Consider the following 14,073-nt stretch of genomic DNA (forward strand, 5'->3'; position numbering starts at 1 on the left):
TCAACACCCAGCCACTGCGTAATAGGGCCACAGTCACATCTACAGCCCTCTTGAGCATGCTGATAAAGATGGAAGATGGTGGGCAGGCAGATCACTGTGCCAGCCTGGAGCAGAGCCCTCCCTGCCTCTAGAATGCCCCATTTCAAGGCTTTTTGTTGCTGCTGGTTGGGACTCTGCCAGGGAAATAGGGACACTAGCAGAGCTGAGTGGAAGGGCACCTCTGCTCAATCAACCCCCCCCCCACCCCAATGCAAAGGGGAATTGGATTGGGCCCTAACCTTTTCAATGGGAAAAATTCCCCCATTCATCTATGCATCACTGAGCAATGTGCTAGAAAGAGATGCCCATGCATATGTGAATCAGCCCTGAGAGAGTTTGAATGCCTGCTCCTGAAAATCTCTTAGTGCTCCTCATCATATTATTATATTTAAATAGCACTTCAGGAAGAGGAGCAAGAATCACTCCTTGAAGAGCTGCTCTGGAGGATTGGGGGATCCTCTGGAACAATGTGGGACATGGCAAAGGTGGGGTTGCCAGGAGAAAAAAGGGATCAGCAAACAAAAAACATCTTTTTCCTGTGGATGCTGCTATTGAATCAGAATCCCTCCTGCAAATGGAAAGAGCCCACAACAGGGTGGCCATGTGTCCAACTTTACAGAGGACAGTCCTTTATTTGAAGGGCTATAGAAGATCAGTCCCCTGTCTGCAGGTGACTTTTCTCTAAATGACTGACCAATCAAAGCCTGGTTTAAAGATAAAGAACCACCAGAATGAATGGAGAAGCCTTGAACTTGAACTAGCACCTGGACCAGACAGTTTCCCTGATCACAGTCTTCCTCACTATGGTGACATGCATTTTATTTCTATTTAAGTTACAGCAATGATTTCTAGTTTTGCAGCAATAAGCAACTCTGGCTATTATTTTTTTGCTGATGCATTTCTTCTTTTTAGACAGTTTGTAAACGGTCCACCTTAGTGCACAGTATGACATGTCTGGATCCAAATACACAGCTTTTTTTCCATGAACAGAAGCATTTTGCCATCTTTGCCTTGTGCAAACATATTTTATGGCTCAGATGACTCAGCCTTTCAAGTCTCTTTCCTTAAACTAATCTTTCCAAGCAATTATTGGTGTTTTATTTTTAAAGGGGCCTTTAACAGCTGAATGGGAAGCTATTACACAAGGAAATTTTCACCCTTCGCCTGGTAGCAGCACAATTACTTATACTGTAGCAAAAAACAACAAAGGACTTGATCACACATCGCATAATGGAAACAATGTATGGACAATTGCTGTATCTGAGAAACTAACTAAGAGAGTACACACCCTGAATGACATATCTGATACAGACAACTTTGTTGAAATATGGTACCCCTTTATAAAATATTCAAATGAACACCAACTATGCACAAAAACTTATGGGGGGAAATTGATGCAGTAGTTTTCTGTTTTGGGGTGTGGGAGTGGGAAGGAAGGAAATTAATCCTTTTGATTATGTTTATGTTTATATATTTTTTCTTGAAAATCTATCATTGGAACAGCAGTTGAATGTGCACCAACACACACACACACACACACACACACACAGGCATAAACAGGCAAATATGAAGGAAATTCCTTGTCTCTTGAGTGATCTTAAATGTCTACCATGGAGACAGGTGTGCTGCTACTCCCATGTGTGCCTATAGGAATATAGGAATCTGCCTTGAGTCAGACTATTGGTTCATCTAGCTCAGTATTCTCTAAACTGTCAGGCAGTGCCTCTCCAGGATTTCAGACAGGGTCTCTCCCAGCCTTACCTAGATGTGCCAGGGATTGAACATGGGGCCATCTGCATTCAAAGCAGATGCTGTACCGATAAAGCATAACCCTTCTCCTTGCAATGGAAAGCACTGCATATGCAGTCCCTTCCCCAAGGAAAAGCAGATGTAGTATATGCATGTCTGCAGCTCCATTGACTCAGTTCAATTTCAGCTATGTACTTCCCATGTGTGCAGCTGTGATTTTCTTTCTGTCTTTGTGAGGGTGACATCCACCCCTACTATGTAGGGAGGCAAATACCAGATAGTAACATTTTGGTATCTATTAAATATATGACCAAAACTTCATTTACTATTGAATAAATGCCTTGAGACTTACGCAGAGCAGGCTTCAAGGGGTCTGCATCACTGGACAGTTTTTAAGTGCCAGCCTCAGAACTTCCTGTCCTTGCTCCTCCCCTTCCTCCTTGCCATGAGGAGGAGGCGGCGCTGCTGCCGCCCCAGCCCTGAAGCCCCAGCCCATGCATGGCTTGCCTCCCTGCAGCTCCTGCCTCAATGAAGGAGCATGTCATGAGGGTGCCTTGTTGCGCCTCCTCATAAATTTGCACCCAGGGCCTCCCTGGCCCCCCACACTACATCACTGCATGCATGGTCATGCAGACTGGGCCCAGAGGAGAGGACAAGTGCATGGGCAGCTAGGGAGGAAGGCCCACTGAAGGCATTTTCATCAAAAGCTGCCCAAAACCTGTGACAGGCATAAATCTTATGCCAGTCACAAGTGACCTTTCCAAGGTCAGAGACAGAATATGGTAATTACTGGAGCATTGTAAAAGAGAAATGTATGGTTTTTAGAATACAATCTGAGGAAACATTGAGAAAACATTTAACTGCTATACAGTAATCCACCCTCTGTGTACGCAAGCTATTACAGAAATAAGACAGGGACATGGTTACCTGATTTCAGGTGTTGGAATTCCTACCACAATGCAGTCCAACTGCACTTTGGTTCCTTCAGGGACCTCCCTGCTCTTCAGCTTTTGAGTAAAATGTGGTGGTTGGTCTATTGTCTCCTCAGAATAAAACGATGCAGCTGCTGACTCTGTTGTTAACCCTGAACTTTCTAGCTGATTAACAGCTTCCAAGTCTGCCTGTGGAGGGTTATCTGGGTTTTCAAGTGAGTGCTCAGCTACAGCTAAATCTTGCGGTACTGGGTCACAAGGCCTTTCTCTGTTTTCAGAGAGATTTGAGAAAGCAGAACCACTGTCCTGAGCAGCCTTATTTTTAGATTCAAGTTTGCTCCTGTAGTTTTTGCATGTTCGGGGCCTGATTCTTTTTGAATTGTGTGCTTTGAAAAGAGAAGAAAGCTCCTCAATGAAATCTGCAGCCTTGTTGAGGAATTCCTTTTTCGACTCTGTCTCGGAACCAAATTGCTGTTTCCTTAGGCTGCTGTCTGAAGTTGGTGAAGCTGCCTTAGATGGGAACTGCTGTTTGTTTGAAACTGTATTTCCAGAGTTTTTCAACTCAGAGGGAAAGAACACATGTATCTGTTCGTCCTGCTTGTTCTCAAGTGGATCTTGATTGATGGCTTGCCTTGCCAAGTTCACACTTTCATCCAGCTCTTCTTGGCTCAAAAAGGCTGAAAGATCAGGAAGGTCCTCTTGGCTAGCCACCTCGTCTGAAGGCCCCGAACTACTGCCACGGTGGAAAGAATGTGGAGATGGTTCTGATCTGCTTCTTTCACTATTCCCTTGGCGGTTGTTTTCAGCTAAATAGCTCTCTCTCAGTAGTTGAGTTATCGAAGTAGAAGATTCTGAAGTATTGTCTTGCATGCTGTTAACAAAGAGTACAAATAGGACCATAACCTCATAAATAGCAAATCTATTCCTGGTATTGAATTAAAAAGGAAAATGGGGATGTGTCTACTCTATTACCCAGGGACATAGCAAGTCTTGAACCCCATCTGATGTCCAATTTCTGTATCCTTGTGAGCCTCTCTATTCTCCAAATGGTAGGGCAGAGGCTGAAGGTGCATTTTGCAGCAAAAACTGCCCCCCCAAATTCCATTTAAAAAAATTGGTGCCATTAACTTATTAAATTGCCTTATATTCATGAATCCTTCAAGCCTACTGTAATAGGTGTCTCTGCTTTTAGACAGAGGTCTTTCTAAGCCCTGCAACCTGAGATCCTTTAAACTGGAGATACCAGTGATTGAGTGCTATTAACCCACCCTAATCAAGAAATTCCTTCCACTGAGCTAAGGTCCACCTTAGCAGGAAGTGAATGAAGAGTGCATGCACTCAGACAATTCATACAAATGTATGCATTTTACATGTTGCATGCATATAAATACCCAATCAAAATGCAATGCAAATTACAGTGTGAATTATTTATCTTTTTTACAACATTAAAACTTTTTATCTGCCTTACAAGTCAAACTGTGGACAAACTTCTAAGACCAAAAGGGCCAAATGTGACTTTGCAATCAACATTCAGGGTTTTAAAAAGGCAAATAGCTTCAGTTGATGGGCATGGAAAGGAATTAACAGAATCAGAGCAGGTATTATGAGATAATTTAACCACTTCCTCCCTTGCTGCAGTCCTGAGGAAAATTCATCGTCTCAAGCTAATGTTTGTATTGGGAGGAAATTCCTCCACTGGTGCCAAACAGGAATTTTCTGCAAAACAAATAATGTCACTAGAAGAACTAATTTTCTCAGGGCCACAGCTGGGGAGGAAATTGTTGACTTCCTTTTCTATACCTTCCCTGAACCTATTAATTGGCAGCCACACTCCCTTAGTTTATTCTGACTGCATTTTTTAAAAAACCACATGCTAAATGCAAAGATACATTTAACATCATGTATACATTTGGCCCTTTGAATTTTTGAATAAAGGTCAGAGATGGGTTTGTGAAAGCAATCCATCTAATTCAGAGGCAATGCCTCTCAACTGGCTGAAGGGTGTCAAAATGGCCAGTCTTGTCCCTGTGAAGCAGCAGCTGGTCTGCAGAAGACCCGGAGCTGCGTGAGAAATTTTGACCAGCTTTACTGTGCAGCTGATTTAAAGAGGAACTCTTGAGCCAACTGAGCAGTTCAGTCAAAAGCAGCCAGCTGGGGTCTTAGGAATAGAAGAATCACTGCTATGTTAAGTATACCATTAAAAGGGGGGGAGGGGCTTAATGCAGCAAAAACACATGTGCTGCATGCTGCATGTGGAACTTACCAAAGTCCTACATTTGACACATGGATCATCAGAAATAAATTCCATAGGTCAGCCTGTTTGGGGTGGGTGGTGCTATCTGTGCTAAAGACAACAGATAGGGGGCTGGAGAAAGATGATAGTTTTTCATAATTGAAAGTGATGTGCTAAGAGTAATCTTTAGTGCTCATGTCCTCTCCTTTTTCTTTCTTTTTGCCTCTTTTTTCCATAAACTGAAGGGTTTTTATTATTCTTGTCTATACCCAGAGACAATAATGAGGTCAGCATACCTGCCAGAGGCAATGATGCCTCTCCGTGGTGTCTCCCTTCAACATACTGAAAAGGACTACAGTGGTACCTTGGGTTACATACGCTTCAGGTTACAGACTCCGCTAACCCAGAAATAGTACCTCGGGTTAAGAACTTTGCTTCAGGATGAGAACAGAAATTGTGCTCCAGCGGCGCAGCAGCAGTGGAAGGCCCCATTAGCTAAAGTGGTGCTTCAGGTTAAGAACAGTTTCAGGTTAAGAACGGACCTCCGGAACGAATTAAGTACGTAACCAGAGGTACCACTGTACTGCCTATCTCCAGGCAGCATTTGCAAGTCTGCCAGAACAACTCTACCATTTCCTAATCCAGGGTCACACACCTAACAACCACATTCAGCAGCATCAGATCCTGACTCCTGTCCAGAAAGCAACCCACTAGCTATGCTCACATTTTAGCAAAGTTCCGTAATCTAAGTGTGTAATATCTCCGCCTTGGGGTGTTGCGGCGGCTGACAATTTGGATGAAAGGAAGAAACATTTTGGAACTGGGATATAAGAAAGCTGTGACTGCTAGTGACTAAACTGACCTACACAACAACTAAGTATTAAGTATTACCTAAAAAGCAAAGAACAAAAATCTTGATGCAGCCAAAGCATTTTAACTTCCAATCAATTTCAGTGGGCAAAAGGTAACCATGTGGTTAAGTCCCCCAGTAAAATCAATAGGACTTTAAGTGTGATTACCCTTTAGATGAATTGCACATGAAATAAATTTATCTGGTCTTCTTCTGGGGTACATAAGAACATAAGAGCCTGCTAAATCCGGCCAATGGCCCACCTAGTCCAACATCCTGGCCTCACAGGGGCCAGCCAGATTCCTAAGGGACACCTGCAAACAGGACATGAGCAAAACTGCATTTTTGGCCACCTGTGATTCCCAGCAAAACAACAACACCCCCCCCCAGGCTCTTTCATGAATAACTATTAAGACTCTTGACCAATTAAATAATGTTGAGTTGATTAAGCATCTTCATTTCAGCCTGTGAATTGGCTAATTCAATGTACATGAATCTGCATATTATAAAAACCCCAATATAGGAGCCTTTTTGAGAAAATGTAAGAAGCAAAATCCTGGACATATTTTTTAAAAATTCCTGTTACAGTAACATACTATAACCAAAATAATCCTTAAAAATAAACAAATGTACATTGTGGCTCCACCAAGTAAAATTTGCTCTCACTTATTAAAATTGGCCCCTACTGATCAATCAATTAAAACTTCAGTTGATTAACTTACAAATGCCACTGCTCAAAGCTTGCAGTTCTAGTGAATATATTACATGGATTAGTAAAATGTAAGTATGACTAGACAGATAAATGTAATCAGTACTTCTAATCCCTTCAAGAACATCCATCGCTACAGTAACCCTGCCTAGCCTTGCTCAATAATTAGTGTAAAAGAGGGCTATGCAGACAAACAAGAGTAGTTCCAGATGGGGAAAGGAAGGATGATGCTTGAACAACAGCAAAAGAAGCTACTACTTTCACTGCTAAGCAGATTCAGAGAGAGACTGCTTTCATGCAACATATTTGCTCCATAGATACAGCAATCTAAGGGGGGGAAACGTCTCATGCGCATGTAATTTCTGAGTTAGCCCTAAGCCTAAATCGTAACATTTTATTGTGGATCATCTAGGTCATAACATTCTATCAAAACTTTGCTTGCTATTCTGGTGAAGATAAATTCTTTTGCCCTGTATTTAGTAAGAATCTAGCCAGCAGTCAAACTACAGCACTCTGAAACATATTTTGCCCACCTCACTTTTTGTTAATTTTGCCTGCAACATATGCAATAATCAAACGAGAAAAGGTATCAGTTTTGCCAACAGTCTGCCTTGAAAAGATCAATGGTGCAATCTTAAGCATATATCTTCAGAAGTAAGTCCCACTGTGTACATATTTGCTACACACTCACCTGGGAGTAAGTCCCATTAAATTGAGCAAAACTTACTTTTGAGTAGATGGGCATCGGCTTGTGTGGCAAGTGTTACAGGCAGTTCTTGTTTTTAAATGACCCTGTCCTATGCTTCGCAAACCCTGGACAAAATCAAGTCATGCCCACTGTACAGCCTGTAGAAAGCAACCTGACTTCAGAGGACAGCAAACTCAAAACTAGTGATACCCACATACTGCATGGGGATTGGGATGTACCAAGTCCTCTTGACTGAAATCACTTAAATGCAAAAAGAAAATATTTTTAAAGACAAATTACCAGAATGTCTGGATGGATCCTATGATAAGTTAACTTAAGGAAACTAGGAATAAAAGTTTCCTGTCTCCTCTGCCCCACTTTGCCGCATCCCAGAAATGCAGGTGGCTGAAGCAGGAAGAAGAGGGTAGGAAACTCTTCCTCCTAGCTAGCAGTGGGCAAAACAGAACCAGCACAGGGTGTGATCTAGGGAGAATCTCAAGGACCAAATAAACAGGCTGGGAGCCACATTTGGCCCTCCAAGGTCCTCCAACCCTGTTCTAATGTTCTGAGTTGCAGACAGCAGCCAAGTTAGAACTTTCATATATAGAGTTATCATATATCTATATCTATATCCATATCTATATCTATATCTTTATTCTGGTAGGGCTTCTGTGCTTTTGAAAGAGAAGCATAGCCAGCAAATGAAGCAGTTCCCTTTTCTGAATTTTCATATTTGAGAAAAGCTCCACCAGTTGATTTCTGCTTTTTACAAAGGCAGAGCTGCTCTGCCAAACATGAAATTGGCAGAATTACTTTAAAAATAATAATAATAATAATAATCAGATGCAGAATTTGAAAATGCTACTTCTCCATCACTTGTGTAACCAGAAGGCAAGGAAGAAATTAACTAGCTTGCCACCCAGGCATCATCACACAGTAATTGATCTTTACCCTCAAACCCAAATGACAAAACCACAACAATGCTGTGGTTTAAATGAACAGAAAGCAAATCCTCTTTCAACAAGCCTCCTAACTGGAGATTTTTATCCTAGTCAGTATATGTATTAGATTTTAGGTTGTTTATATGTATACAATTTTAACTGTTTTTATACATGCTGTTGTTTTCTGTAAGTTTATTGTATTATTATTATTTTATTTTATTTAGCTCATGTGTGCCTAACATGTGCGCAACACAAAGCCAAAAACCCTCCCAGCTATGTATCCTAGCCTGCTAGGTACATGACCTCCCACCCACCTGCTTTTGCAGTTTCAGATAGACAGTGACAGCTGGAAGGTTATGAAGTCACTGGTGGGCTCTGATCATCTTGGAGTATGTGTGTGTTACAGTTCTGCAGACCTGATTTTGGCTAAACACGAGGAAAAACTTGCCAGTATGATGAAGCCGTGAAACAACCCAACCAATGCCACTGTAGAAGAATTTGTTTCGATAAGCTTCAGTACAAATACTGTGGCTCAGCTGGGCTGTCGAATGGGTGATACAATATTCAAGCATAAGAGTGATCTGTGCTGAATAGAGGGTGTCACATCCTACTTACGATGTTTGTGCATTCCAAAAATAGTCTCTCCCTGCAGAGACCAAAACACTGCTGGCATTTATAATTTGTGATCAGTTGCAATCCCTGGGTTCTTTTACTGAAAAGTACTACATTCACCCTTTTAAAATATATGCATACATTAGTTTTTCAATCTTCACCTGATATAATGCTTATACTTGCAAGTTGTTTTTGTTTTAATCCTTCCTTCCACAGCATTTACTGTTCTTTTCCCCCCTTTTTTCTTTTTGCTGAAAATAGCACCCAGTTCAGAGTCTATGCTAATCTCATCCCATACTAGTAAACAAATAATTGAAAGCTACTCTTCCAAAGCAGCTCTTCAACCAGCTGTGTTCCTACAGACAGTCAGGACAATGCTTAACTCTCCCATTTCAATCCATGGGATTTATATACTCTTAAATTTCACTGAATTGCATGCAGTATGTTCAAAATAGTTACCAAAAATAAGGCAGTACGGCACAGGGGAACTGTATGTGAACATTGTTTCTGTGATGGTGCAAACTGTGCTATTCGTGATGGCTGTGTTGTTCACCCTAATCTGCAGTGCAGAGATGGAGAAAGAATTGTCATGAATTGGCCACAAGGTGCCCAGTGAGCACATCTGATGACCCCTGAAGAAACTTCTACTTAAATCCTCCCTTAGCATATCTAGGACAATATCATATGGCAAGAAATGTCAACTGCATTCTAAGAGGTATCAACTAAAAAAATTGCATGTTAAAGAACACAGCATTGATCTTGTTATGGTATGTTTTTAATCTGCATTGACTTCCAGCTTCACTCTAACAGTGCAAACCCTATACATGACTAAGAAGAATGTCCCATTGTATGCAGCAGGACTTACTTCCAGGGATGTGGGTAAAGAACAGCAGCCTAAGTTAATTTCTGTGTGGTTTCCTAGGTTCTTTCCCCCTTCTTAATGGGGAAAGTACTATATTTATTTGTCATCAATTCTTTGTGATCTCTTTTGCCCTCCATAACTTCTCAAAGGTAACTGCTGGTATTTCCAACTCTAATCTTAGTTTCTTTAGTATACTAGGACTGGGATTTCAAGAGGCCCTGCCAAATAAATTTGTTTTATATACCTTTTAATCCTGTTTTTTCACTGTTCTGATCTATATACCTTCACAATTATTATTTCTATTAAGTCAAATGGATTGCCATTTACTTTTTTAAGTGAGAGAAATAAAATAATTATATTAAGCTTGCTGACAGAGCTATCCCTCTCTTAGGCTAACATTTGGGTTTCCTCTCCCCTCCGGCAGTGGCGTAGTGTGGGTTGTCAGCACCCGGGGCAAGGCAAGTAATTTGCGCCCACTAACCCGTGGATTTGCGCCCCCTAACCCTAACCCCCAGATGTTGCGCCCGGTGCGGCCGGCCCCCCCTGCACCCCCCACGCTAAGCCACTGCCCTCCGGGCCTCCAGAATATTGAAAGCAGTAATCATTCATTAGAACCATCATTGTACACCTCACTCATCCTGCTTTAGTTAATAGGTTTTATAGGTTTTTGTAGGGCTACAAAAACCTGCAAAACCTGATCAATAGTAGAACAAAACACTATGTCAGCAAAAAAGAAAAGAAAAAAGAATAGGGCATAATTGCTTTGCTAGTCAAACTGCATTTTTTTAAGTACAGTGGGGAAAGACTACTGCATCAGGTGCACTCAAGAGATTAGTCAAATATGCCTGATCGTCACTCACTGGTTCATCACATTACAACTCCCAAATGAATGAACAACCCGGTCTGTGCCCCTGCTGAGAAGTATTGTGATTTAGATGAGGTTCCATGAAATATCTGTTTGTAGTTTTTGACCTGTGATGGCTATTTCACATATATAGCCTATAAGACAACATTTATATAGATAATGAATTATTAAAAAGGATGTGTGATCTCTCCTTAACAGCACAGAGCCGTTATACAATGAAGACAGAGGAATAGCCAGGGATTGGGCCCTGGGAGCTCAGCCGTAAAACATGCACTAGTTGGTCATTTCAACTCAGCAGCATGGAAGGGCACTCTGCACATGTGCAGTGGCATTCTCCAGCAGGCATGAGCATACAAACAGTTGCTGCTCATGCTTAACATAGAAAGCTCACGTTGACTGATTTTTTTAAATAGATTATGGGACCAGATACAGTTCCCATTTAAAATTTTATGAAATGTAGATGGCAGGTATAAAATTGGGTTGTTTGGTTAATCACTAGAATAGGTAGTTATGCCCAGTAAACCTATATATCTTTTTAGGTTAAAAGCAGTGTCCCCCCCCCCAAAAAAAAAGAAACCTGCTTAGAGTGGGTAGAAGATTGATCTAATAAAGGTCACATCCACACCACACATTTAAAGCACTCTTATATGCAGTTTCCCCACAAAGAATCCTTGGGACCGTAGTTTGTTAAGGGTGCTGCTGGAATTGTAGCTCCATGAGGGGTCTTCTAACAACTCTCAGCACCCCTAACAGCCATGACTGTTCAAGTGGAATAAGAATGCATTAAATGTATGGTCTAAATGTGACCTTGCAAGCATAAGCAAATGCATTATTATGCCACTTAACATATCCTCATGAATCTCGTTATTCCAAAGCTAAGCCTTGTCCTAAAAAAAAGGTTGTGGGGTTAAACTCTAATGAACCAACTCATATTATATATTGCCTTCTGTAAAAAGAAATGGAAAGTCAGGATTCTACTGCCCCCAAATATAGGCCACCATGAATTCCACTGCAGTTATGCTTCTTAGAAGTTGAAGTATGTAGTTCGGTCTTGTGCATACAGTGAAGAACAGTTTTCAGTTGCTAAAAACCAAACAACCTCTATTTTACTACCTCCCCCTCCATTCTCTTCTATTACAGCCATGCACCACACAGATCTGTGGGCAGCTTGGTGGACAAGAATGATGGGAAAATTCAGCCCACCAGCTCTTTAGTAGAGAGGAGGCTCAGCTTGTATACCTGTGTAAATAAACCATATATTATAAAGACACCTCAGTCTCCACTGTGTCTCATTCCAAAAGGAAACACAAACCCTGGGTAAGAACCTGGAAGCCCTGGAATATCAGAGACTGGGGTGGCGTGCAACAGTATAATTTCTACAGTAATTAGGTGGTGGTGGTGTTTTTACATGGATCACTTCATGGATCACTGCCTTATCATGGCGAAGGGGCTTGAATAACTCCAAGAATCTATGAGCTATGCTGTGCAGGGCCACCCAAGATGGACAGTTCATAGCCAAGAGTTTAGACTAAATGTGATCCACCTGGAGAAGGAACTGGCAAACCACTCCAGTAAGAAATCTCCATGGACATAAAAAAGGAGAAGCTTTGAGAAGAAAGTGAGAGTTTCCAAGGCATGCTCTGGTTCATGGGGTCACGGAGAGTCGAATACGACTAAGACGACTAAACAACTGCTATACTGAAGTTACTTTATTTGCAAAAAATTCCATTGGTTTCATTGGAGCCTACTTCCAAATAACTGGATTCTGGTTTGTAGCCCAATGATCAGAAATAAGATAAATTCACTGATACAATTGTGAACTACTAGTGAACAACTGATTTCAGGATTGTAATGTTCTAAGCTGGATTGATCTGATACAAAATGGACTTCTGTATACTGATCTTTTTATGAACTCACACATTAATGCAATCCTGAATTGCTAATATTGTTTGATAGCTATTTTTAATGTCATTAACTGCATCTTAATGTATTAATTAAACTTTGGAGCCTCATAGAGGATAGATATAAAATAGATATAAGATATATAAAACATTTTACTTAATACCTCAAAATGTTGATCATATATATATATATATATATATGCAGGTTTTGGTGTCCTCGGGTGTCTTCCCGTGTAAAAGTTGGGGTGTCTAGGCGACGTTTCGACGAGGTCTCACTCGTCATCTTCAGGCTGGTGCTTTCGGCTTCTTGTTACTGGAACAGAGCAGGATCTCAGTGTTTGAGTTCCTATAAATACTGTTGAGGGGTGTGGTGTATAGCCTCCAATGTTCTGGGCCGAGAGGAAGTTCCCAGGCTAGTGTGCCTTTTCTTCTTTTGTTCCTTAGTTGCTTGAGGGATATCTTGAGTGATTTCTTGAGTGATATCCTGAATACCACTTAGGTGGGTCATTAGGTGTGGATTAGTTGCTAAAGCCTTTGTGTCTTGACCTCTTGAACTTTGTGAAGAGTTTTTCTGAGAAGATGGCTGTAGTTGTGCTCTGGCTTGGCTTCGTGTATAGGGGCGAGCTGTGGTTTTGTGGCCTGTGCCAGCCAGATCTGTGTAGGGATTGCAGGGGGGTGCAGCATCCGGAGGTGCCATCATGGTTTGGCTACTGGATGGTGTCTGTAATTTATCTGTGGAGAGGGTCTGGGTTTGGGTCTGGTGTGGTTGATTGGTGATGGCGTTCTGTGTGCCTCTGGATCTGGTGTCAGTTTTTGTGGGGAGGGCTAATTTCCAGATGTCTGGCAAGCGGGATGTGTCGTCACGCTTGTTCATGTTGTGAGGGTGTTTCTCTATCTCGATGGCTTCCATGATTATTCTCTTGTGGTGATGTTCCATGTTAGAGAGCAATTTGGAATCTGCAAAATTAATTTCGTGTCCTGTTTCTTTCATGTGTTGGAAAAGAGAGGAAGTTTTTTCTTCTTTTTTGACGGCATTCTTGTGTTCTGCGATACGTGCATTTATTCGTCTGTTTGTTTGTCCAATGTACTTGGCTGGGCAGACTTTGCAGGGTATTTCATAGACCCCTTGGTTTTCCAACTGGATTTTATCCTTGGGGTTTCTGAGGATATTGGCTATCTTTTGGTTGGCGCAAAAGGCTGTTTTGATATTGTGTTTATGGAGGATTTTGCTAATTTTATCTGTAGTGCCCTTGATATAAGGAAGGAGGGCCATGCCATTGTTTTCTTCTGTGTCTTGGTTTTTGGGGGGTGTTTCTTTTTAGTTTCCCTCAAGCAACTAAGGAACAAAAGAAGAAAAGGCACACTAGCCTGGGAACTTCCTCTCGGCCCAGAACATTGGAGGCTATACACCACACCCCTCAACAGTATTTATAGGAACTCAAACACTGAGATCCTGCTCTGTTCCAGTAACAAGAAGCCGAAAGCACCAGCCTGAAGATGACGAGTGAGACCTCGTCGAAACGTCGCCTAGACACCCCAACTTTTACACGGGAAGACACCCGAGGACACCAAAACCTGCATACCTATACCCGTGAAAATCTACGAAAGCAAATATATATATATATATATATATATATATATATATATATATAATTACAAACCTGAAAATTCTGAATAAGTGTTTACATTAAT

The 14,073-nt window shown here is 41.5% G+C and overlaps 1 protein-coding gene across 6 annotated transcripts in view; it reads right to left on the minus strand.

Moving 5' to 3' along the window:
- The window catches only part of MYPN (myopalladin), a 69,487-nt gene that overhangs the window by 39,133 nt on the left and 16,281 nt on the right, over positions 1–14,073 (minus strand). For 5 of the 6 annotated variants that reach the window (XM_028729397.2, XM_028729398.2, XM_077930535.1 and 2 more), the window contains one exon: positions 2,716–3,591. The exons of the other annotated variant lie outside the window; for it this stretch is intronic. In XM_028729397.2, the coding sequence (XP_028585230.2) occupies positions 2,716–3,590 (875 nt within the window). In that variant the 5' untranslated portion in view covers position 3,591. The remainder of the gene's footprint in view (positions 1–2,715; positions 3,592–14,073) is intronic. 6 annotated transcript variants of the gene reach the window in all.

The sequence above is a fragment of the Podarcis muralis genome, chromosome 6 (assembly GCF_964188315.1).
Source record: "Podarcis muralis chromosome 6, rPodMur119.hap1.1, whole genome shotgun sequence".
NCBI classification, from domain to species: domain Eukaryota; kingdom Metazoa; phylum Chordata; class Lepidosauria; order Squamata; family Lacertidae; genus Podarcis; species Podarcis muralis.